General features: G+C 42.5%; 1 protein-coding gene across 15 annotated transcripts in view; it reads left to right on the top strand.

Moving 5' to 3' along the window:
• LOC139753727 (uncharacterized) overlaps positions 1-25,161 on the top strand; it is a 1,039,260-nt gene that overhangs the window by 18,391 nt on the left and 995,708 nt on the right. For 7 of the 15 annotated variants that reach the window (XM_071670494.1, XM_071670489.1, XM_071670483.1 and 4 more), the window contains exon 1: positions 8,080-9,022. Coding sequence is in view for 10 of the 15 variants with exons in the window: in XM_071670483.1 (XP_071526584.1) it covers positions 8,997-9,022 (26 nt within the window). In the remaining 5 variants the exon portion in view is untranslated. Of the gene's footprint in view, positions 1-8,079; positions 9,023-22,475; positions 22,623-25,161 lie in introns of those variants that run through there. The other 8 variants (XM_071670500.1, XM_071670502.1, XM_071670506.1 and 5 more) reach the window with 4 other exon arrangements.

Below are 25,161 nucleotides of genomic sequence, written 5' to 3' on the forward strand. Positions count from 1 at the left end.
TGTGATGACCCGTGTTGAATGGTGGTGTAATGACGTGTGTTGGTTGGTGGTGTGATGACCCGTGTTGAATGGTGGTGTAATGACGTGTGTTGGTTGGTGGTGTGATGACGTGTGTTGGTTGGTGGTGCAATGAAGTGTGTTGGTTGGTGGTGTGATGACGTGTGTTGGTTGGTGGTGTGATGACGTGTGTCGGTTGGTAGTGTTATGACCCAGTGCTGAGTGGTAATTTGTTACCCCTACTCTGGATGGTGGTGTAATGATTGTGTGATGACTTGTGTCGGATGGTGATGATATCATCCTATGCTAGATGGTGGTGTGTTGACCTGCTGGATGATGAGATTACCTGCATAGTGGTGGGTGTGGTGTTCCCATGCTAGGTGATGGTGGTGATGTCATGTTCCTATGCCGCAATTGAGATATGAAGAGGGTAATGAAGGGGAAAAGAATAGACAAGGGAAAGTATTTACGAATTTTGGAGGAAGTGAAAAAAAGTCATGGTTATTGGAAAAGACGTGAGTAGGTAGAGAGTTCCAAAGCTTGGAGGTGTAAGGTAAGAAACAGTTATCAAAACGGCCTACCCTTGAGATGCTAGTGGCCACACAGTAATTATGTGACACAGCAGCTTGCCGAGTGTTACCTGGTCTAGCTAGTAGGAGGAGCACACAAGCAGCCAGCTCTCGATGGCATGAACCAAAGTGATACCTATAGAATCAACATTGCGGCGTAGGGCAAATGGGTTAGATTTTAAAGTTAAACTGGGAGAGTTGATAAGTCGGACCGGTTTCGACCCAACTCTGTCGAGTATGGTTGCAGACCTAGAGCCACTCCAGATGTGAGAGCATTATTCCATATAAGGACGCATCCCTTGTACAAATGGAGCAACTGGGTTTTTTTTTCTTCTTTTTTTAGAAGCAGAATTAGCTATAACCGTAATGAGGGGTTTTCAAGATAGTGTGAATGTTACAGTAACACCAAGTATGTTCTTTGAGTCAAGAGGTGGAATTACTGAACCGTCGAAGGAGAGAAGAAAACTGGTGAATTTTCAAAAGAGAGAAGGGCAGGAATTGGGTCTTTGAAGCATTAAACTTAACTAGATTTACCCCACCAAGATATCCTGTCCCAATCTAAGGTGATTGAGGAATTTTGTTGGGACGAGGAGCAGATTGTTTGAGAGCATAGGGAAGAGAATTGATGGATGTGTTCAGTAGTCAGCGTATGAGTACATTTGGTTATTTGTAGAAGAAAAGATATCGTTGATAAAATGGAGAAAATGCGTAGGAGAAAAGACAGAACCTTGAGAGTACCCACTGTCCATGGAGAAAGGAGGAGAGGTTGATCTCTCAACAACCACGGAGATAGATCGGCCTGAGAGGAAGCTTGATATGAAGGAGCAAAGTGAGGGAAGGAAGCCAAGAGAGGGGGAGCTATTCAAAAACTTAGGAAATGGTAGATGTCTATGCAGCAGGACGATTGTTGGAGGGGTTAAAACGGTCACCCTTCTTAGGGATGGGATGCACCAAAGAATGATTCCTGGAAGAAGGAAAAGTTCTGGTTCTTAAACAGGAAACAGAACAGACGAGCAAGCACAGTACACGGGAATGGATGCCCTTAGGTTCATATGCTTTGCTTGTGTCTGGAGAGAGAGGTTCTTTTTGGACAGTTTGAAAAGAGATCACGGGGAATGGCATAGGAATAGAGGAGGAGCATCAGGGAGTGATGGAATGTTAGAGTCATGCAGAATAAAGTTAGAGGAGAGGCGAGAAGCGAGAACCAAAGAAAGTTGCTTTGTCTACGAAGGAGATAGCGATAGTACTGTTAGAACGGAAAAGTGAAGAAAGGGTTGACCGAAAGAAACTGTTTGCGATGACCTCAGCTAAAGACTTATGAATGGATGAAAAGGAGACGTTATCACACTTCCTTTGAATAAGGGATTGCTTTGTCTCACGGATAACTTGCTTGTAACGATTATTTTTATGGGCAGTGATAACAACTGAATGAGGGTCAGAGGAAGGAGTTTCTCCAAACATGACGTGCTTGATCCCTTGCCTGTATGGCCTCAGAACAGGAACGGTTTGGAGGAAAAGGGGGGGATAAAAGCTTCCATTCTGTCAATAATAGCCTCTGCTAATGCGTATGGCGGAGACAGCAGCATCACCACCAAAGAGGCAGTAATTTACCCAAGGGAAGTCAGAAAAGAATTTTCGTAAGTTATTCCACTCAGCTTTGTTGAGGTTCCAGTATTTACGTTTGAATGAGCTGTACAAATGTATTTTCATACATTTTGTTCACCATATCACTAGTTCAGCGATGCTAGAGGCTCGGGCATTCGGAATCACATGTCAGACATGAAAATAATTGGAATTGAATCGTAGCTATGTCAAATTTACATTGAAGCCATGCCAAATTTATGTTGCAAGCCATACCAAAAGTTATGCACAGGGGAAATGAATGTTATTATGGTTCTTATTCAACTTTTACAAGAATCGTATTAACAAAACAGATGGGTGTATAAGGACACCTGTACAGTTATAAATATGACTGAGCTGATTTCAGAGACAGTATAATCTCACATGTTGGGTGGTGGTGGTTAGCTGGGCTGGTGGTTGTTAGTGTTGTGCCAAGCTGGTTGTTAGTGGCGCTTAGCTGGGCTTGATGTTGTTGGTGCTGGAGTGGGTTGGTTTGTGGTGTTGCTGAGCTGGTTGGTTGGTGGTGTTGAGCTTGGCTGGTTTGTGGTGTGCGGTATGTGTTGGCTGGTGGTGGTGGTGGTACTGAACCAGGATAGATAGTGGGTGTGCTGAGGTAGGCTGGGTGATTGTGCTGAGCTAAGCGGGGCTAGGTTGTGTTGCACTGAGCAAAGCTTGGCTGGGAGGCAGTGTTAGTTCATAGTTGTGCTGAGCCAAGCTGGATGGTAGTGTGCTGAGCTGGGTTAGTTGGTGGTGCTGAGCTGGGATTGGTTGATGATCCCGAGGTCCCAGGGCTGCTTGTATTTGTGCTGAACTAGGCTGTTTGGTGGTGTGCTGAGCTGTGCTGTTGGTGGTTCTGGATTAAGCTGGTTGGTGGTATACTAGGACGATCTGTGTTCTGACCTGGGAGACCGTGTTCTGAGTTTGGTTGGTTGGTTGTGGTGCTTTTAGCCAGGTGGTATGATGGTGTTGGCCTGGGATGGTTGATAGTGCTGGATAAGTCTGGTTGATTGTGTGCTGAACTACGTTAAGTGGTAGTATGTTTGCTGGGGTGGTTGATAGTGGTGAATGCTGTGGTTTACGGTGCTGAGTTCGACTGGTTGATGGTGTGCTGAGCTGGGCTGGTTGCGCGTACTCAGCTGGGCTAGTTGATGGTGGTGATGAGCCAGGTTGGGTTGTGTTGTGCTGCACTGCGCCGGATGAAGATGCTAAGCTCAGCTGGCTAATGTTTTGCTAAGTACGTTGAGATGGGCTGTTTGGTGATGCTGGGATAGGTTAGTTGTTGGTGCTTGGGTGGACTGGGTGGTGGTATGCTGATCCAGGCTGATTGATTGTGTGTTGAGGTGGGTTAGGTGGTAGTTTGCCGAGCTGGGTTGGTTGGTTGTGTTCCCCTCAGCATTAGTGGTGACGCTGATCCAGGGAGGATGATGGTGTGCTGAGCTGAACTGATTGATACTGTGCTCAGCTGGGGTAGTTGATAGCTTGCTGGTTGTTAGTGCTAAGCTGGGCTAGTTGGTGGTGTCCTGAGCTTGTATGCTTGTTGATGCTGAGCTAGGCTGGTTGTTGGTGTTTAACTGAGCTATTTGGCGGTGTGCTGAACTACGTATACTGGTTTGTGATGTGCTTTGCTGGGCTGGTTGGTGGTGTTGGACCGGGTTGGTTGGTTGTTCTGAGCTGTGCTAGTTGGTTTGGGTGCTCAGCCAGGATGGATATTGTTGTGCTGAACTGGGCTGTTTGATGATGGTAGCTAGAGTAGTTGAAGGCCTGCTGAGCTAGGCTTAGTGGTAGTGTGCTGCGCTGGGACAGCTTGCTGAGCTGGACTGGTTTATAGTTAGCTAGGCTATACTGGTTTGTAGTCATGAGCTGAGCTTTTTGGTGGTGCTGAGCTGGGATGGATGGTGGTGTGGTGAGTCAGGCTGGTTGGTGGTGTGGTGAGCCAGGCTGGCTGGTGTCATGAGCCAAGTTAGTTGGTGGCGCGGTGCGCCGGCCTGCTTTGGCGTAGTGAGCTAGGCAGGTTGGTGGGTGGTAAACCACCCTGGTTTTGTGATGCAGAGGGCCAGGCAGGTTGGTGGTGTAGTGAGACAGGTTAGTTGGTGCGTGATGAATTAGACTGGTTTGTGGTGTGGTGAACCAGGCTAGTTTGTAGTGTAGTGAGCCAGGTTAGGTGGTGTGTGATGAATCAGTCTGGTTTGTGGTGTGGTGAGCCAGGTTGGTAAATGGTGTGGTGAGGCATACTGGTTTGTGGTGTGGTGAAGCAGGCTGGTTTGTGATGTGGTGAGCCAGGCTGATTTGTGGTGTGGTAAGCCAGGCAGGCTGGTTGGTGACGTACTAAGCTAGGCTTATTGGTGTTGTGGTAAACCAGGTTAGTTGATGTGGTAAGCCAGGTTAGTTGGTGTGGTAAGCCAGGTTAGTTGGTGTGGTAAGCCAGTCTGGTATATGGTGTGATGAGTCAGGTTGGTTTGTGATATGGTGGGCCAAGCTAGTTTATGGTGTAGTGAACCAGGTTGGCTGGTAATGTACTGAGCCAGACTTGGTGGTGGTGTGATGAGCCAGGCTGTTTGGTGGTGTACTGAGCTTGACATGTTTGGAGTTGTAATGAGCTAGACATGTTGGTGGCGTGGTGAGCCAAGCTGTTTGGTGGTGCACTGAGCTAGACAGGTTAGTTGATGGTGTGTTGAGCCAGGCTGGCTTGCTGTGTGGTGAGGCTGCCTGGTTAATGGTATGGTGAGCCAGGTTAGTTGGTTGTGTGGTGAGCCACTCTGTTGGTGGTATGGTGATCCATGGTTAGTTGGTGGTATGGTGAGGCAGGTCAGTTGGTAGCGTGGTAAGCCAATCTGTTGGTGGTGTGGTGAGCCAGGCTGGGTAATGGTGTGGTGCGTACGGGTCTGGGTATTAGTGTTGGGCTAGGCTGGGTGATGATGTCATGTGCCAGACTTAGAAGATTGTTTAATTTAGCAAGCTGGTTGGTGGTGTGAAATGATGGGGATATGATGCGTTAGGTGTACCTTGGTGGGTGTAGGTCGTGATGTGCTACACCGAGGGCTAGCGAGGTATACGATTGTGTGTTGAGCCTTGGTGGATGTTGGCGTGTGTACATTGAGCAATAATGTAATGTGCTCCATCAGTGGCTGGGATGATATGCCCTGATGGACGGCGCTGCAGTGAAGTATGGTGTGGTGTGCAAGGCTTTAGATGGCGCAGTGTCAAGCTGTTAGCTAGCATGGTTCGTCAGGCACAAACCTATGGTGTTCATGCAGGATGGTGTGATATTCTAGTATGAGGGACAGCATGGTGTATGAGGATGAGCGATGGTGTGATTTGCAGGCCATATGAGAGTGTTATGTCAGACTTAAGAATATTTTGTTGAATAGATTTGATGTGTTTTACGCAATGGCTGGGATGTTGTAATGTGTCATTAAGGGTTGGTGTGTCTGCGGTCGGTGATGGTGTGTTGTGCTGGACCGCCTTTCCATGTAGCAGGCTGTGTGGCGGTATTGATGTACTTTGCTCCCTGTGTTGGTGGCTGCTTCTGTCTGATATGCCGTGCTAAGTAATGGTATGTTGTGTCATATTGGTTGATGATGCCGTGTATCATCTTGGACGGTATTGTGGTATGTTAATATGTTTGGTGGCATTCAGGGTTGCGTTTGATGGTGTGTAGAGTGCCAGATTGTCGATATGTGCTAAGCATTTGGGGATGTGATGTGGTATGTTGTATAGTACTTCGTTGACCTGGGCTGTTTCATGTGATATGACATGTGTGGTTGAATGGGTGTTTCATGTGCCAGACAGAACTCTGCTGAGAGTTGGATATGCCAGGCTGGTTGGTGGTGTGAGGACCTACGTTGGATGATGGTGGAGTGAGTTGGTACGTGTTGTGTAACGTGTTGGACTAGGTATTATGGGTTGTTGGTTTGATGTTTTGATATGATCAAACAGTTTGATTGGTGTCTTGTGATGAGATGTTTGTGCAGGTGTGGTGGGCTGGTTTGTGGTATGGTGTACAAGGTTTGGTGATGAAAGCTCTGTGGTGGTCGTGCATTAATGTTGCTCGATGGTGGTTGGTGGCGTCTTTTTCTGGGGTGTTGTAACAATGTGCCACGGCAGTTTATAGTGCGTATGACTCAGCTAGCTTGTCTGATGTACTATGACTAGAGGGGTGGTGTGCTATTTCAGATTAAGTAAGAGTGAAATCTGTGTAAGGTTGAGTTGTGGTGCGATGTGCGAAAGAGTATTTTGATGTTACGTGATGGCTGTAGGATGCTGGTGGTGGTGGTGTAGCATGTAGGCTGGCCGATGAAGCACTGGGCTCGGCTTGGTTGGTAGTGTCTTCTTTAAGGTTGTGATGGCATGTGGGGTGGACCGGTATGTGTGATGTGCTACGTTGCATGATGGTGTGATGTCTTGAGTTGGGCGGTATGGTGTTCTGACAGTATTCTTTGTTATGTTGCACTGTGTTGGTTTATGGTGTGACGAGCATAAGTTGGTGATGGTGTGATTTGCCTCGCTGGCAGAGGAGGGTGTAGGGGGACAGCTCTCGTTTCTGGTGCACAGAAAGTATTTAACACTCGATAGCTGCTTGTTTATATTTTTGTTTTGGTGAATTATTATTATTATTATTATTATTATTATTATTATTATTATCATTATTATTATTAACTTATTATTTATTATTCTTGTTATCATTGTGTTCTTGTTCTTGTTTATGTTGCTCTTTTAATCATTTTACGTTATTAGGTTCATCACTTGATAATTCATTCGAGCAAATTTCTATTTGCACACAAAATCTTCTTAGTATCTTATCTTTATTGCGTTAGGAAGGGCACAACGCAAAACTAAGCCCCATAAGCCTCATCAGTTACTTAATCCGTAATATATTTTCATACGAGAATGATTATTTATTAAGGTTTTATTCATAGATACCCTCTCGGTGACTCATGTACTGTTTCACAGGTTTCATACACGTCTCATGTAGCTTCTCTGCAAATATCTAGTCACTTTTGTTCAGGATTAATGAAATATTGGCTAGTGACAAGTCCTTGATTTTCCCTGTAATCGTGATTAGAAATTAATGAATATCAACCCTTCGTTGGTAAGACCTTCTATAGCACCGAACGCAGTTTCTCTAAGTAGCAAGGGAAGAGCAGAACTTTAGAATTATTGTACTGTATTCAGAATACTCTTCCCGTTTTATTTAGTCCTTATCAACGTTATGCAAGAATAGTTGGTATGGAAAGTGATAGAATTTACCCAGAACTTGGCACCAAACATATAATTAAAGCAAGTAGACCATCATGAGGTGATCTAACCAAACTCAGGCACACATTCATAGAAAATGGGATCTTCCACGGAAACTGGTCCAATGAAAGTAAAATTAACGTTGAACTTATTATTAATTTCTTGCTGAATAGTGTGATAAACGTTTCTTCTATGACTGCTTGATAATAATTTGATAAAGTTTACTCTTTGATCTCTAAAAAACAGGAAAATAACAGTAAGTGGAATTGTATCACCCAATGAAAGTAAAACCGGTGTGGCAACAAGTACATTTGAAGTCGGCGGCGGGGGCCTTCTACAGCGACTCACGAACCCCACTGGGATAAACAAGTGACTTATTTCTTTATATTTCAAAATTTTTCTTTTTGATTCGATCATTTTCCTTTATTTTCTTATATTCATTGTTTTTCCTTATGTAATTAAACGTCAAAAACGCTTTCAGTACTACTACTTTCTATTCCAAAAATAAGATGCAATTTAGATACATTATGTTCGCATACCCTCTTTAAGGAATTCTTGAGGAAAACGAATCATTGTGATACATTGAACGAGAAACTAATTTTATCAGACCCTGGTCGTGAAGGCTGGATTTCGCTCCGAAGTTCTGCTCGTCAGTGCTCGACTCGCCAGTGTTTGACGAACGATGTGAAGAGATGGTGATCGCGCATACTTGTGATAAAATATGCTGCTTTTGCCCCAAATTGGGCGAATTCCTTAGTGATAATGTGCGGATGTGATAGCACAGTGTCTACTTTAGTCATGAAAGGTGATATGAAGTGCAATGTTTCCATAATGGTAGTGAGCGGAGTGTGAGAAAGGAGGCGATGGTGCCAAGTCACTGAGAGAAGGTGGTGGTGGTGGACAAGTTGTACCATCAAACCTTCTTCCTGTACCATCATTGTGTACCAGCTGTGTTGGAGCTGGATTACAACACCTGGTTGTGGCCTAGACTCTGGGATTACATTATTTATTGAATAATTTATTGCAACTTTGTATAATCCTTCATTGGGCCTAGTGACCACGTATGTGTAACGTTTGGAAACTAGTGGGAGACTTCATATAAAAAGTTTAAGAGACTAGAGAGGTGTGATTTTGCCTCATGAACCTTTGCAGAACTCTGTAGTCTTCAGTTATCGTAGTGCTTTTGTAAGAACCACAAGACTTTCTGTGGTGAATACCTGATCTGGTGCGTGGATCATAGACCTATATATCAACGAGACTAATTTCGAAAAGAAAAAAAAAACAAACTAAAAACTTCTGCTAGATTGTTAAAGGAGGAGAACTATATGACATTTGTGTATTGTGACACGAACATAGACAGGTGTAACAAAGATTTTTCCCTCCCAGTATTAGTGAACCCAATACTGCGCTATCTAGCATCATCCAAAGTACACAGAAACTGTGTTGCTCAACTTTTATTTTGTGTTTGCGTACTTTTGCTTAAAACTGAAGACTGATCATAAGTGCTACCTGTAATGATTTTGTTAGGGAGTGCGCTGGCGGGCGCCCTTATCATGGTTCCCACTTTATCTACCCATGACAACTTCTGCTGAATATGTTGGGTAAGTACGTACTTAGGAGTAATACGTCACATTCTACTCTTCCAATGTTTGCTTTATGCTCACACCCTTTCAAAATTTAACATTGCACTTAAGTTTAGAATTAAAACTTATGTAAAACTTAGAACTTTTGTGGTGTGTAGCCTTGTGTCCAGTATAACCTTAATGAATGATTTATTGCAACTTTGTATAATCCTTCATTTGGCCTAGTGACCACTTAAGAGGTGGAGTATGGAACTAAGCTCCCCCCATAGCACCTGATCATAAAGATATGTGAATCAGAGACTTTTGACATCAGAATCTCTTGAGATCAGTTACTGCATATTCTTCAGAAATTTCCTTTCCGGATAAAGGTGGTGCAACTCACTAGAGCTACATATTTGTTGTATTATATATATGTAATGTTCGGGTAGTGTTATATATCTTACCATTTTATATCACTGCTTTTCAACAGGTTTACACGTAATAAATTAGCCCTTGAATCTTTCATGTTTTTCTTTTATGTTCATAGTTAGTTAGAGGGATATATTTGAAGTTATTGCTACTTGTTTTTAACGTGTTTAGGTATAAGGAAAAGTTGGACGTGGTGAGGACAGCTTTTCCACAGGCAAGTTACATATAAAAACTCAAAATTTAAAATCAGCTTCCCCGTAACTGACGGACATAAGTAGTTTACTAATAAGCTTTCGTAAATCGGATGAAGGCGGCTAGCAGGCTACCTGTAGGATTTGTAAACTAGGAATGAAACTTAAGAGTTTGAATTGTTCTATTTGGCAAGTGACTCTGTAGTAATTTGGCTGGTAGCCAGGAGTACAAAATAAAACACACACACACACACACACACACACACACACACACACACACACCATGAGTCGGCACAGGCCCTCCTGGGATATTGGGGTCGCATTGGTGTGAATCCTGGGCGCGGCTGTCAGCCCACACCCAACCTAGGTGTTCATCCTCCCTTGGGGCTGATTGATAATTGGGACCAGGCTATAGCTAGGTGTGTGTGTGTGTGTGTGTGTGTATACAGTATTTTTTTCTGTATTTTTGAAAGACATGGTTAAGAGATCAACCTACGCAATTGTAAAACTCTCCTCGCATCACTAATAGTAACCATACGTGGACAGATATGTATGTACGGGCTTCCATTGGATAGTTAACGTCGCAGACCTTGAAGGGTTCGAGTCGTGGGCGCGGCAGTCGGCCTACAGCCACCCTAAATGTTCATCCTCCCCTCGTGGCTGGTCGATAAATGAATGTCTGACTTAGGGCAAGATGTGTTTATGTGTGTATTCTTATATATAAAGGGTAGGAGACCGAGCTACCCAAATGATAAACTTTCTTCTAGTAAGCTTGAGTCAAGCACTAACCTGCCTGGGTTCGAATTCAAGGCATGGCATTCGGCCCAAAGGCAACCCAGCTGTTCATCGTCCCTTCGGTGCTTGTCAATAAATGGATACTTGGTTTCTGCTGGAATGTGTGTGTGTGTGTTTATGCATACAGTGAATAAAGATGGTATGTTATGTGCATGGTTAAGAGACTAGACAACACGAGTGTATAACGTTCCCCATAACACACAAATCACAGTTAACACGGTGACAGAATAACCAGAGGTCATAACTTGAAAGTAAGAAGGAAAAGTTAGATGTAAAGAAGTTCTTTTATAATGTAATAGTTGTGGAAGAATGGAATGAACTGAATGATGAAATTGTGGATGTGGACAGCGTACAGACGTTTTATAAGCTATGTAATAAAAGTTCAAGTTATAGGACCAGATGATGGTTATGTGATTTTTTATAATCTTTGGGAGCCTTCTACCCCCACAGCCCGGGATGGGTCCGGGCTGCTGCATTGGGTCGTTAGTCGACCAAGCTGTTGGAAGCCGCAGCCCGCAGGCCCACGTAACACTCACAACCTGGCTGGTCTGGTGCTCATGGTATGTATTTGTCCAGGGCGCTTTTAAGATTCTCCTTTTTACATACCATGGTGTATCTAATGGTTGATGGTAAGGTGGTGAAAAGGCCTAGGCCCCGTATTTTTTCAGGTGCTCCCTTTTTCTGCGTATTGTACCTTTGGATTTCAGTGGCAGCATTTTACAGTCTTCCATACCTGCCATGAAAGTACGAAGTTATTTCCGATATAAGGTGATGTCCATGCCCTCTAGGATTTTCCAGATAAAGATGAAGATGTACCTCTCCCTCTTGCGTTTCAGGAAGTACAGCCCCAACTATTTCAGGCGTTCTCTGGAATTTTCTTTACCATTGAACATTTTCTACTTCAGCATTTTCTCTCCATGAGTCTACAGCTCCCTCCCAATGCAGCACAGTTAGGTAAAAACACACACAAAGATGATACATTGTAGAGAGTAGATGGTATTACTGTACAATTTACGAAAAACCACCTAACTGCCAGTCTGGCATTAGACTCATTTGACATAGGCATGAATGATGTAGGTGCAGAGATCACAGAACAACTGTTGTGAGGTGTATCAGCCCAACCAGTGGTTATGTTGGCTTGCGTTCCGCGGCGTCCAATAGCTTGTTCGACCAGCGACCCAACTCGACAGCTTGCACTTATGCTGTAGAGGTAGAGGACTTCTAAAGGCATTTTAGGATAGACTATAAGGGTAGAAGACCTCCAAAGTCACCTTGTGGTACACGTATGATAAGTTATCATAGGGAAGGCTGTAAGGTGTACCTGGAGTAGTCCTGAGAGGTCTAGAGTTTGGCTTAAGCTGCTTTTGCCGATTGGGTTGTTGGTCTACGAGGCTTTTTGAAGTCGCTTCCTGCAGATCCACGTTACCATCACAGCCCAGTTAGTACGTTATACAAGTGAATATTTGCCCAGACCCTTCTTAAATTTGGTGGTTGTAGGCTTCGTGTTGAATAGTTTTGGACCCTAGATGTTTAAGGTGTATGTGTTTTAGGGGTAGCGTTTTACAGTCTTCCACGTCATGCCAATTGGTAAGTATTTTAGACTGACTGTTTGGGACCATGCCTTTTAGGATTTTGCAAGTGTCAGTGATATACGCTCGAGAGAGTACAGCCACGGTGTTTTCAGTCGTTCCCAGTTTTTCATTTGCTTTACCAATTTGTACGTGTTAAGAAATTGACTTATCCACTCAATGTTTGATTTGTTAAATACAGAAATACTGAATTCCACTAATGACCTGGCATTATTTTAAGACCCGCTCTCGGTTTCACTTCTTCAGTTTCCTTAAATGTCAAGAGTATTTGAGTGTCGATTAAATGAAGAGTTGATTCGGAGGAAAGTCATAGTTTTCTTTTATTTCTTTTACAAGATTGTTCAAAAGCGCGTTTAGCACTCGGCCTGATAGTGTGTAGGTGGCCTAGGGTGTTTGCACTGAAATTGTTGATCATTTGAACTATAAGTTTTCTCCCCCTCTTTTGGGGAACCAGTTTACATGTTATTCATAGCCAGGATTAGAATTTTACAAGCATAGCTTACAGGTTCAAGGCCACCAAGGGTGTGATAACTGTGTGGGCCCTGTGACCTCCAACAACTTGTTCGACCATCGTTTTAGCTCATAGCTGGAGCATTGGAGGTAGAAGACTTCCGAAGTTTTTGGAAGGTAAACTTATGGTAGTACTGCAGTACTCAGTGCATAAATGTAGGAAAAAGCTTTCATGGTGAGCGAACGCCATGTCTGCCAGTTTGTTGCTGGTCTTTTTTCAACTTGATTGGTCTGTTATCGAAGGGAAAATTTTCTAGTTCTTTAAGGAGATACCAGGTCCTCTTGTGGTGACACTTATATTTACTAGTGGTAGGGTGAACAGACATGGGGCCCTCTATCATACGTTTGTCTTTTCCCGTATAGGATTTGATATACACTTTCTACGCAGTTTCATTCCAGAAAGTATTGATTTGTATGCAAGTTAGGGGCAAGTTCTTTTGGTGCATTCCATATGTTTGATATTAAGCATTTTTCCAGCTGCATGAAATATTATCATCACACCGCAGTTATCCAGTTGGAATGGAAAAATTGCTTCGAGTAGTGTCATCATTGGGTTTCTTGTTTTGAAAGTTGTCAGTACGCACCTTAACATCTTTCAGGATACGGCAGTTCTTTTATTCCTTTAAAAGTAATGTCTTCAGAAATCGTCACCCCAAAAACTGTGGTATCTCTGGCGTTAAAATGACTTGTTTCCGATGTATTTAGCGTGTGACTTCATTTCTTAAGAATGTTCCTACCTCAGCCGAGTTGATTTTTTTTTTTTTCTTATTTTCCTTGTCCAGTTGGATTTTCATTATTATTATTATTGCAGGATATCTCTGTCCATTGCCATACTAATTCTAGAGAGGCAGAAAGGATTATGGGTACTTGTAATTTGTGTAACTGTGAATGTTCTGTGTAAGGATGAAGAAATGTAGGTAAGCAAGCAGAGTTGTTTGAAGGTTTCAGCAATGGAGAGGTTCAAGTTAAGTATGGTTTGCTATTACACTTTGGGATATATTTGTTTGAGGATTATAGTTTCATCATTATACAGGAGTGATTGAACATGCTTTACAGACCCAGTACCATTGCATTTATAGTTAACAGATGGTAGGGTTTGAAATTCGGGAATTGTGGTAGCCCCGCACGAAGCCACTTTTCTGCTGGAATATTATTGTAAGATCCAGCTGTATGTTTTTTTCAGTTTTAGTTTCCGAATCACTCGTGTGTATATATATATATATATATATATATATATATATATATATATATATATATATATATATATATTAAGAGCACATAACTAAGTTATTGATGAAATTACACTTCGATGTTCCATTGCTTGGAAGCTGTGATTTTTTTTTTTTTCTCTTTAGATAAGTTCAGAAATGCCAGACTCCGGAATAAAAAGACATACAGGTGGTCGCGTTCTGCTTAAAGTAATTCAGACATTTCTGGTTGTTGGACAACGTAGGCCTCAGAAGATTTCTTGTAGACTTTGTTATATTCGCCTGTGCTAATATCATTGGCGTGGGACCAAGCTGCACGACTGCTGCCCTCTGGTCGTTCAAAGTGTTTGAAACCTTTAATGATTAGACGTGAACACTGCGTGGGCACTCTTGGACAGTGGGCGACAAAGTAATATCTCCAAATTTATTGACCCATAAGTACCCAGTGGAGCGCATGAGAGGTATATTGTTATAAGCATTAAGTGAATTCTAGAAGGTATGCTCCCAACCTATGAAAAAATAATGACCCACTAGTAGACGACGTGCAAAAATATAAGATATTACTCCTAACGTCATAAGGTACTATAAACAGAAAATACCTCAGTTGAACATCTGGTGCCCATAGACTATTCAAAACCTGCTCCTGTCAGGAACAGCATGGGGTACACAAGTGGAGAAATTCAAGAATTCCCGAATGATTATTTGCAAAGTATACTAGACCAACAGGCCTGGGGGTCGTGACTTCCTTTGGAACTCAGCAGCTTGTACGTAGCCCGAGCTAAGGGGGTAGAATACCTCCAAAGACAACGCAAGATAAAGCCCAACCATGCGTTTGTCTTAGTCGACTTCAGAGGTTTATCTTCTTCCCGAGCTGTCTCAGACGAAGCCCAGTTGAGGCTTCATTGATCACTCAGGCTGTATGAGGCTGCGGTTCTTCCGCTGCTGGCGTGCTTGATCAGGTGCGCTCTGTAAAAAATATCTATGTAGTTAGTTTTTTTCCTCTGGTTCATCTATAATGTTTCTAACGTGTTGATGGAACTTAGCATTCTTTCGGAGGTTTTATGTATATCTGTTTTCCCCTTCTGTACCATGCCGGGTCTTCCTTATTTGTGGTTAGAATTATTTACAAGGCTTGGGATCTAATGTTAAACGTAAGGTTAAGTAGATGGTATTCTTGCTTGGTAAATGTAAACATTCGGGAAACTGTCGTTATTGGTTTTATCGCTTTACTCTCCCAAGTTTCGCATTATTATTTTCACCAACCATCTTCGACTTTAGAAAGTATACTGTTGTGAGCTAACATCACCTTTCAAGAGGCGAAATTGTAGGAAAATGTGCAAGAATTGTTCACCGCACGGAATGATGCCATCAAAAATTAAAACTACTGGGCGTATTTCTTGTTTAGTCTTCGAAGGATCTTTGCCTACACAACTTTGTCTGAGATCAAGCTGCTGAATTGGTTTGTTGGTCGATCATGCTATTGGAAGCTGCTGAATTGGTTTGTTGGTCGATCATGCTATTGGAAGCTGCGGCTCGCGTAGCTATCACTTTGTGAATGTTTATGCAGGTCCTAAGATTTCTCTTCTACTGTACACCCCATAGTGTTTCTGATGACAATAGGCAATTTTTTTATTGGACTTGGACCCCAGATTTTCAAGGTATTTTTCTCTTTTTAAGCTCGTCGCTTTTACTTTTTTTTTTTCTAACTCATGATTTAGTCTTCCATGCCTATCGTGCCAATAGTATGTTATTTTGTATTGTAGGTTGAGGACTTTGCCCCTCAGGATCTGTCAAGTGTAAAGGATCACATACCTCTGCCGTTTAGCTTCAGTAATTTCGTTGCTTTCAGGAGTTCAGATCCTTTTCCACGTCAGCATGGGCCATGAAAGATCTGTGAATGCTGCTAACTCTTCAGTTACACCCGCCTTGTAAGTTTATGTTAGTACAAAGCAGCATTTCATTCATGAGGGTATTAACTCTTGAAGGTAAGAAATATTCATTCATTGTATCATCTTTTTGGAAGAGGCAGATGCTACTTTTCCTCTAGAGATAAAGTTTTGAGACATTATTCCTCCATTTTTTCTTCCACATTGTTCAATCGTGATATGATGCTGTGAGTACTTGGTGAAGTCTTCTTGGGTTTTCACGTTTAAACAGTTTGTTGGATTGGGACGTTGGTCGACCAAGCTTTTGGAAGCCGCATCCGGCAGGCCCATCCGGTTTTATATAGCCTACTGCCCTTAATTGCTTCATTCTTCCCATATCGGAGGAAAAGCAAGTCGTTTATGGTTTTCCAGCAGAAGACGTTGTTTTTTGTCATTTTGTAGTTTCCCAGTGATATTCATACTTACTTGAGTATCTGTATTATCTGCAAAGAATGAAATGAAACTTGGCTCAGTGTTAGACAGCCAGCATTGAGGCGCTGGGAATAGCCTAAATTACAACACCATGTTGTGATCTGTCAGTTGAAAAGTTGTGCCGTATATTCATCTTCTATTTTATTGGTTATTCCCGTCTTAGGCATTATGTGCACTGTGACACCATGGTCTCATTTGATCGGATGGTTTAACATGGTCTTTGTATATCACGTCATCATTTTGTTTATTCAACATTGCCTTTCCAAGCTTATGGTGATCAGGCAGTTGAAAAATGTAAGATATGCTTGCCCAGAAATAATGCTGCCTTTGATCGTGTGTGTGTGTATATATATATATATATATATATATATATATATATATATATATATATATATATATATATACCTGGGAGTGGATTTGGCAGCGGATGGAACCATGGAAGCGTAAGTGAATCATAGTGTGGGGGAGGGGGCGAAAGTTCTGGGAGCGTTGAAGAATGTGTGGAAGTCGAGAACGTTATCTTGGAAAGCAAAAATGGGTATTTTTGAAGGAATAGTGGTTCCAATAATGATATATGGTTACGAGGCGTGGGCTATAGATAGAGTTGTGCGGAGGAGGGTGGATGTGCTGGAAATGAGATGTTTGAGGACAATATGTGGTGTGAGGTGGTTTGATCGAGTAAGTAATGAAAGGTTAAGAGAGATATGTGGTAATAAAAAGAGTGTGGTTGAGAGAGCAGAAGAGGGTGTTTTGAAATGGTTTGGCCTCATAGAGGGAATGAGTGAGGAAAGATTGACAAAGAGGATATATGTGTCAGAGGTGGAGGGAACGAGAAGTGGGAGACCAAATTGGAGGTGGAAAGATGGAGTGGAAAAGATTTTGAGTGATCGGGGCCTGAACATGCAGGAGGGTGAAAGACGTGCAAGGAATAGAGTGAATTGGAACGATGTGGTATACCGGGGTCGACGTGCTGTCAGTGGATTAAACCAGGGCATGTGAAGCGTTTGGGGTAAACCATGGAAAGTTCTGTGGGGCCTGAATGTGGAAGGGAGCTGTGGTTTCGGTGCATTATACGTGACAGCTAGAGACTTGAGTGTGAACGAATGTGGCCTTTGTTGTCTTTTCCTAGCGCTACCTCTCGCACATGCGGGGGAAGGGGGTTATTATTTCATGTGTGGCGGGGTGGCGACGGGAATGAATAAAGGCAGACTATGAATTATGTACATGTGTATATATGTATATGTGTGTGTGTGTGTGTGTAAATTTATATGTATACGTTTAGATGTTTAGGTATGTATATTTGCGTGTGTGGACGTGTATGTATATACGTGTGTATGTGGGTAGGTTGGGCGTTGTTTTGCGTTTTATACCTACAGACTTTTAGGAGTCTGGTTCCGGGGCATATTGCACGGGCATGCTTTCACCCTTGCGAAATCCTGTAGCAAGAAGGTGCGATCTGCTTTTCTAAAATAGGAATAAATCCTTCAGAACTAAGACACCTAATTATATTCTTGGAAAGATGCATCATGAAATCATATGAATTATCCTGGAAAACTCAGTACCAAGCATGCATTCATGGAAAATTCTGGAAAGTCTAGGTTCTCTGTTGGAATGAAGACCGGGAGGATGCGTAAGTTAGATCTGAAGAGCATGCTGTATGCTTTAGAGAACTGGGAAATTGGCAAGGCATTTCTGCGAAGTACCAGCATATACGTGGTGAAGTCTCTCTCTCTCTCTCTCTCTCTCTCTCTCTCTCTCTCTCTCTCTCTCTCTCTCTCTCTCTCTCTCTCCCCCCCCCCCCACAGTCCGGGCTGGTCCCAGGTTGTTAGGTTAGGTCGTTGGTTGACCAAGCTTCGTCCCCACAACCTGGCTGGTTTGGTGCACTTAATAGGTACTTATTCAGTTCAGTCAGACTTATCCACTGCGCATCCCATGGGCTTTCTGATGATTGCAGAAAAGACGTTAAAGGGTCTTGGCATCACGAATGTTTTAAGGTGTCTTAAGACCTTTGTACTTCATGAAAAGCAACTGTACAACCAAGTTGAGCAACGCATATTAAAATGAAACTATGAATCTTCAAACACGCATGGTATACTGAGCTTTCGTAGGAGCACCTTAGTAGCATAATATAGGAGTGAGGGGGTTTGGAGACTCCCCGAAACAGCCCCAGGACCCCTTATTTGGGTCCCCTGCTTCTGCGAGGCTGATGCAACTCTTTTGGGCCTAGAAGGTTTTTTTTACAAGATTGTACTTCGTTTCTTCCATTGACTATGTTAGAACCTCTCAGACCTCCCGGTATGACTGCATCCTGGCGAATTACGATGTCAGGCGCAATTTTCGAGCTGCAAAATAAATGACATTAGAACAAGTACGCATGCACATGGGCTGCGCATAAGGAAGCGGACTACCCAGAGGGCCTTTTCTTTAACGAGATTTAAAGGGAAATACATAGCAAATACTTTGGGTGTCTTCTGCCTTCTCCCAGCTCGGTGAGGGGGGTAGCTGATGAGCTGGTCCGTTGGTCGACCAGGCTGTTGGAAACCGTGGCCCTTAATAAGGCCAATACACCCATCACAACCTGTCTGGTCTGGTGCAATTCATATATACATATATAGGGCCATAACAAATTTCTCCACATTGTGTTTCGAGTGTCCGTAATGTGCAGAATAGTCTTAGATGATTTTTAGGGGTAATGTTTTATGATTTTTAGGGGTAATATTTTATGATTTTTAGTGGTAATATTTTATGAAGTCTTTTGTACCCGTTGTTCCAGTAGGGAATCGGTATTGAGTGCAGATTTGGGTCTGTGCTTTCTAGGATTTTCTAAGTGTAAATGATGATACACTCTCCCGTTTACTTTCTAGAGAGAACAGCCTCTGTGATTTCAGTGTTTCCTTGTAACTTGGTTCCTTTACCGTATCATTAATAGGCCATGCAGGATTTCTGAACGCTTTCTTATCGTAATTTCACCCGCCGTAGATTATGTCAATATACATTTTTATTGAGAGTATTAGTCCCATGTAGAGCGTCGTCATTGTTTTTTTCCGTCTTGAAGTTCAGCAGCATCCATCTTACCATGTTTTTGGTAGAGGGTAACTGTTGCTTCTTTTCTTTTCTCAGAAGTTAGGGTGTTTAGACATTACCTCTAGGTCTCTCATTCTCTGCCTGTGTCACTCTGGTATTATTTACTGCTTGGAGTTATCCTGGAATAGTCCTCGGGAGATTTGTACTGTCACAGTTCGGGCTGGGACCAGGCTGCTGAATTGTGTCGTTGGTTTACCAAGCTTTTGGAAGCCGCGACACGCAGACCCCCACGTTGCCACCACACCGTAGATATATGTCCAGTGCCTTCTTATATTTCTCTGCTATACATCTCGTGTCTTTTGGGCTTACAGACAGTTAGGTGAAGGGACTTAGCCCCCGCATGTTTAAGATGCACTATCTTTTTGTGTATTTTGCGCCTTTTCTTAGTAGAAGTAATACTGTATTGAGTCATACATACTTGTCGTGCCAGCAGGGAATTACTTCCAAGTGCACGTTGGGGACCATGCCTTCCGCGGTTTTGTAAGTGTAAATGGTTATATTCCTCCTCCGTCTGCGCTTCGAGGAGTACAGTCTCTGTGATCCCAGCTGTTCCCGATGATTCAGTTCCTTTACATGTCAGTATGGACCGTGTGGGGAGGGGAGACGAAATTGAAGATAGGAGGATGGATTGAAAAGGATTTTGAGTGCTCAGGGTCTCATCATGAAGTAGGGTGAAAGATATGCACGGGATAGAGTAAATTGGAGCGAAGTGATATACAGGGGGCGACTTGCTGTCACTGAACTGACGAGTCGATATAAAGAGGCCTGGAGAAACTACGTATAGGTCTGTGGGGCTTGGTTGTGGATAGGTGGCTGTTGTGTCGTTGCATTTTACACCGATTATGCGGGAAACTGCGAATATATATATATATATATATATATATATATATATATATATATATATATATATATATATATATAGATATATATATATATATATATATATATATATATATATATATATATATGTATATATATATGTTTTTTTTTTTTTTTTTCGCTGTCTCCCGCGTTTGCGAGGTAGCGTAAGGAAGCAGACGAAAGAAATGGCCCAACCCACCCCCATACACATGTATATACATACATGTCCACACACGCAAATATACATACCTACACAGCTTTCCATGGTTTACCCCAGACGCTTCACATGCCCTGATTCAATCCACTGACAGCACGTCAACCCCGGTATACCACATCGATCCAATTCACTCTATTCCTTGCCCTCATTTCACCCTCCTGCATGTTCAGGCCCCGATCACACAAAATCTTTTTCACTCCATCTTTCCACCTCCAATTTGGTCTCCCACTTCTCGTTCCCTCCACCTCCGACGCATATATCCTCTTTGTCAATCTTTCCTCACTCATTCTCTCCATGTGCCCAAACCATTTCAAAACACCCTCTTCTGCTCTCTCAACCACGCTCTTTTTATTTCCACACATCTCTCTTACCCTTACGTTACTTACTCGATCAAACCACCTCACACCACACATTGCCCTCAAACATCTCATTTCCAGCACATCCACCCTCCTGCGCACAACTCTATCCATAGCCCACGCCTCGCAACCATACAACATTGTTGGAACCACTATTCCTTCAAACATACCCATTTTTGCATTCCGAGATAATGTTCTCGACTTCCACACCTTCTTCAAGGCTCCCAGGATTTTCGCCCCCTCCCCCACCCTATGATCCACTTCCGCTTCCATGGTTCCATCCGCTGCCAGATCCACTCCCAGATATCTAAAACACTTTACTTCCTCCAGTTTTTCTCCATTCAAACTTACCTCCCAATTGACTTGACCCTCAACCCTACTGTACCTAATAACCTTGCTCTTATTCACATTTACTCTTAACTTTCTTCTTTCACACACTTTACCAAACTCAATCACCAGCTTCTGCAGTTTCTCACATGAATCAGCCACCAGCGATATATATATATATATATATATATATATATATATATATATATATATATATATATATATATTATAATCGCCGTCTCCCGTGTCGGCGAGGTAGCGCCAGGAAACAGACGAAGAATGGCCCTTCCACTCATGTATACATATATACATAAACGCAGATATACATATCATTATATATATATACATGTACATGTTCGTACTTGCTTGCCTTCATCCATTCCTGTCGCTACTTTGCGTGTCCGAGATTCGAACCGAGGCTACCTATAACAGCAGGCAATCAACGTTCCATCAGTGTTTCCTTGTACGCTGAGCGCATTGGTAATATATATATATATATATATATATATATATATATATATATATATATATATATATATATATATATATATATATAATGTGTGTGTGTGTGTTGATTGCCATTTCCTGCGTTATTGAGTTATCAACAGGAACAGACGAAGGATGGCCATATCCGCTCACATTCTTCCTTACCTGCCATGTGGAATGCACCGAAACCACAGTTCCCTGCCGACAACCAGGTCCCACAGACCTTTCCATGGTTTACCCCAGACGCTTCACTTACCCTTGTTTAGTCCATTGACAGTGTGTCGACCCCTATGCATCATCTCAGTTCACTCTATCCTGTGCACGCCTTTCACCCTCCTGCATGTTCAGGCCCTAGTCGCTCAGTCTTTTTCACTCCATCCTTCCATCTCCAATTTGGTCTCCCCCGTTCTTGCTCCCTCAACTTTTGACTCGTATTTCATCTTAAAGCCCTTCCTCTCTCATTCTCTCCATATATCCAAACCATGAATGATTTAAGAGTGTTATTAAAAACCTATGAGGTATTTTCCACATAGCGGCACAAAAGAAAATCATTAAAAACCCATGGGTACTGTTCTTCCACGTCATCCGTATTTATTGGTACTGTAGCGATTTATCCAGACAGTAGGTAAGATCGAGTTGAGCGAGCAGAACCTCTGAAAGCAACGTAAGATCAGTTAAACGGTGTAAGATGAGGCTTGGCAGCCCTATGTTAGGCATACTACTAGCTAAATACAGTGTAGGATTTTGTGGGTAAAAGCTTCCGCTGTGTTCTCTTCCTCAGCCCCCCTGATATGGACACTGAATTACACAAATACTGATCCACTCTTGGTTCAAGCTCTGCCAGGTCCCAGGTGCTGATAACTTGAAGTCACCCGTGACGGTCGGTAAAAGTTTGTAATTTGAAGGTACCGTCGTTGTATGTAACAGTATTATTCAGTTTAGTAACTAATTGCTATACTGTGCAGTGACTTTACCAAAAACTAAGGATATTTTTAGCTCGGGGGCTTGTCTGTACTCCCACTATTTGGCCTGCGGCCAAACTTCCTTGGCTAGAGACTGATATATCTGGCTTTTTGTTACAGCCGCACTCATGCTGCTGCACTTGCTGCTTGTGGGTGAGATGGTCAGCTACTGAACAAATTTGCTCGCTTCTCGTGTGAAGGCAGTCAGTAATGTTTCTGAATACTTGCCAGTAGCAGTTGACTATTTCAGCGATCCCATATCACCAGGTAAAATCGCCCTCTTATTTTGTTACACAGCGAGATTTTTGTAAGTTAGAGTATATGTATAAATAGGTAAATGAATAGATGATTTTTTTTTATCTTTTCAGCCATTCGGCTGAAAATACTTAGCTGAGGTATTACAGATACTACAGAACTGAGAGGTCATGATGGCAACTATATGGTAACTTATGATTAAAGTTTTAATATGAAGATGAGCTTCCGTGTCTTGGATAAGCACCTGAGTGTGGTACATCTAGATAGTCAGGGTGACAGATACACAGGAATGTTTACAGAGTGAATACTAAGGTTTGTATATTATGCATTTTAAGAGTGCAGGTATACGACCAGTCCTTCTAGCATTTTCCATGGGCATGGAATCAGGAAGCAAGTGTTTTATCCTGTAATTGTTATATATGCAGCTGTAGAATTTAATTCATGTGTAATTAATTTTAGTTTTGCGTAAATAGAGCTACTTCATTTGTGACTGTCGTGTGTGACTAATGTCAGATCGAGTGATTTCTAAGAGTTTTCAAATATACATAGTTTTCCATAATGAAGTTGTTGAAACCCCTCACGCCTGTGAAAGAATGAATACTTTGCTTCTTTATTGAAATGGAACCGGTAGGTAAACAAAGCGAACCATTAAGATTTACTCGGTTTGTTCTTGGGTTCAGTAGCGTTTAGGGTTGTGCACGTGGGCGGAATGAACGCTAGTAAAGTGAACGCTCTTCGAAAAACATGAATGGGCGGACGTCGTGTACGAGGCCGACGAAAGTAAGAGTTCTTGTGCTTCAGCTCTCCCGCATTGGTTGAACCGTTGAAGAGTTGCTATCCTGCTATTGTTTGTTGAGTTTGATCCGTCGTATTGTGGAAGCTGCGGCGAACTCCAAAGACTACCGTATGTATCATGGTGACAAAAACTGTTGGAACGGTGTTGTAGAGACCAAGATGGTGAGCCGAGGCGCGCGCCTGTAGTACCGGTGTGCCCCGCCAGGGAGGAAATGTGCCCGCGGATCCGGTGAGCGGTTCACTGCCCCGACGCTTTCGACGCTCACCACCAAGCTGGCCGTTATCACGGCAGCCGCCGCTCCTCTCCCCGGTGCCGCCGGCTTACCCCAGATCACCTTGTAGGGGTGTTGGGTTTCGCCTACTAGCTTAATGCGAGTCTTTCATGTTAGAAACGTGTAACACATTAACGTTATCCGGCGAAATTAGTATTTAGGTATAGGTGCGTGTAACTGTGTAGCTTAAATGACGACCGTGTTCAAAATCATGGCAGCTTAGCCGGCGAAGAGTAGCATTTGGCCGCCAAAGTGGATCACGGGGCTACAAGAATAAGAAACGTTAGCCATCTTCAGTTACCTGTTATAGAATGTATTGTACGTGCACCTAAAGTTCTGTCTTTTGCCATATTTTGTCATTTATGCAGTAGAGAATTAGAATTCGGTGTCTAAATGTCGTTATTAAGATTATTATTTATGTATTTTTCATGTGTGGCAGTTCAAAAACAAGTATTACTGTAGTCAAGAGAGTGTGATACAGAAGCTCATGAACAGCACCGTAACACATATATGTTTCCGAGCACTTAGCCGACAACCTGCCATGAGGGTCAAGTCACTGGTTTATGAAGCATTACTTCTCGCTAAAAAATGAAGATTTGAGAAAAATTGTATCTGCAAACGTTACTACGTTTCTCTTTTGTATATAAAAACCATCTTTATTTGATAACCTCTTCGAAAGTCTTAAGTATTAAGCGGAAAAAAGGTCCGTGCAGTGAACTGCACGTCAGTGTGTAAAGTGAAAACGATATGATAGAAGAGTGAAAGGTAACCTTACTATAGTTTATGTAGAGAATGGTGAATTCCCTTTTTTTTAAGTGAAATTTTGAAGGTTATTGAAGGGTTAAGTTAAATGCAGTATTCGAGCAGGATGGAACTAGACATGAGATATGAACGCAAATGTTTTTTTTTACAGGTTCAGAGAAGCTCGAACAAGTGGGAACGATCTTCTGAATTGATTCTTTCCAGTCAGTACCTTACAACAGTAAACATCAGGGAAAACAAATTGTTTTGATTTATCATTGCGTACTTACCTTTTATACCTTCAGATCCTGCACTAACAAAGATATATGATTTCCCGCTTCCCCAGCTACGACTAAGGATACAAGAAATTGTGTCCCGAATCTAGTCGTTGTGATCACAAGAAGGTATTCGTTGCTGCCTCAGAGATGATGATGTTCGGATTGATCATGCGGTTTCTTGAAGCGGAGAAACTAAGTACATCGATCATTCATACGCTTTACTCAGTAATACTGCTGCATGTGTTGACGCTGGTGAAATTGCTGAACTATATAAAGAATCATTCACTGCACGCATAACCTGTCAAGCACATTTACGATTCAACTTCCTAAAGAATGTATTCTCCGCATGATAGAACGAGTATGTGATGGATAGCAAATGTCTGATACCTAACTGCTCTTGTCTCTCTAGCTAGATAGCTTAAGAAACAAACGAGCAACGGGCTTACCTGCACAAAACCAGTCTCT

Source organism: Panulirus ornatus, chromosome 15 (genome assembly GCF_036320965.1).
Source record: "Panulirus ornatus isolate Po-2019 chromosome 15, ASM3632096v1, whole genome shotgun sequence".
In the NCBI taxonomy this organism is placed as follows: domain Eukaryota; kingdom Metazoa; phylum Arthropoda; class Malacostraca; order Decapoda; family Palinuridae; genus Panulirus; species Panulirus ornatus.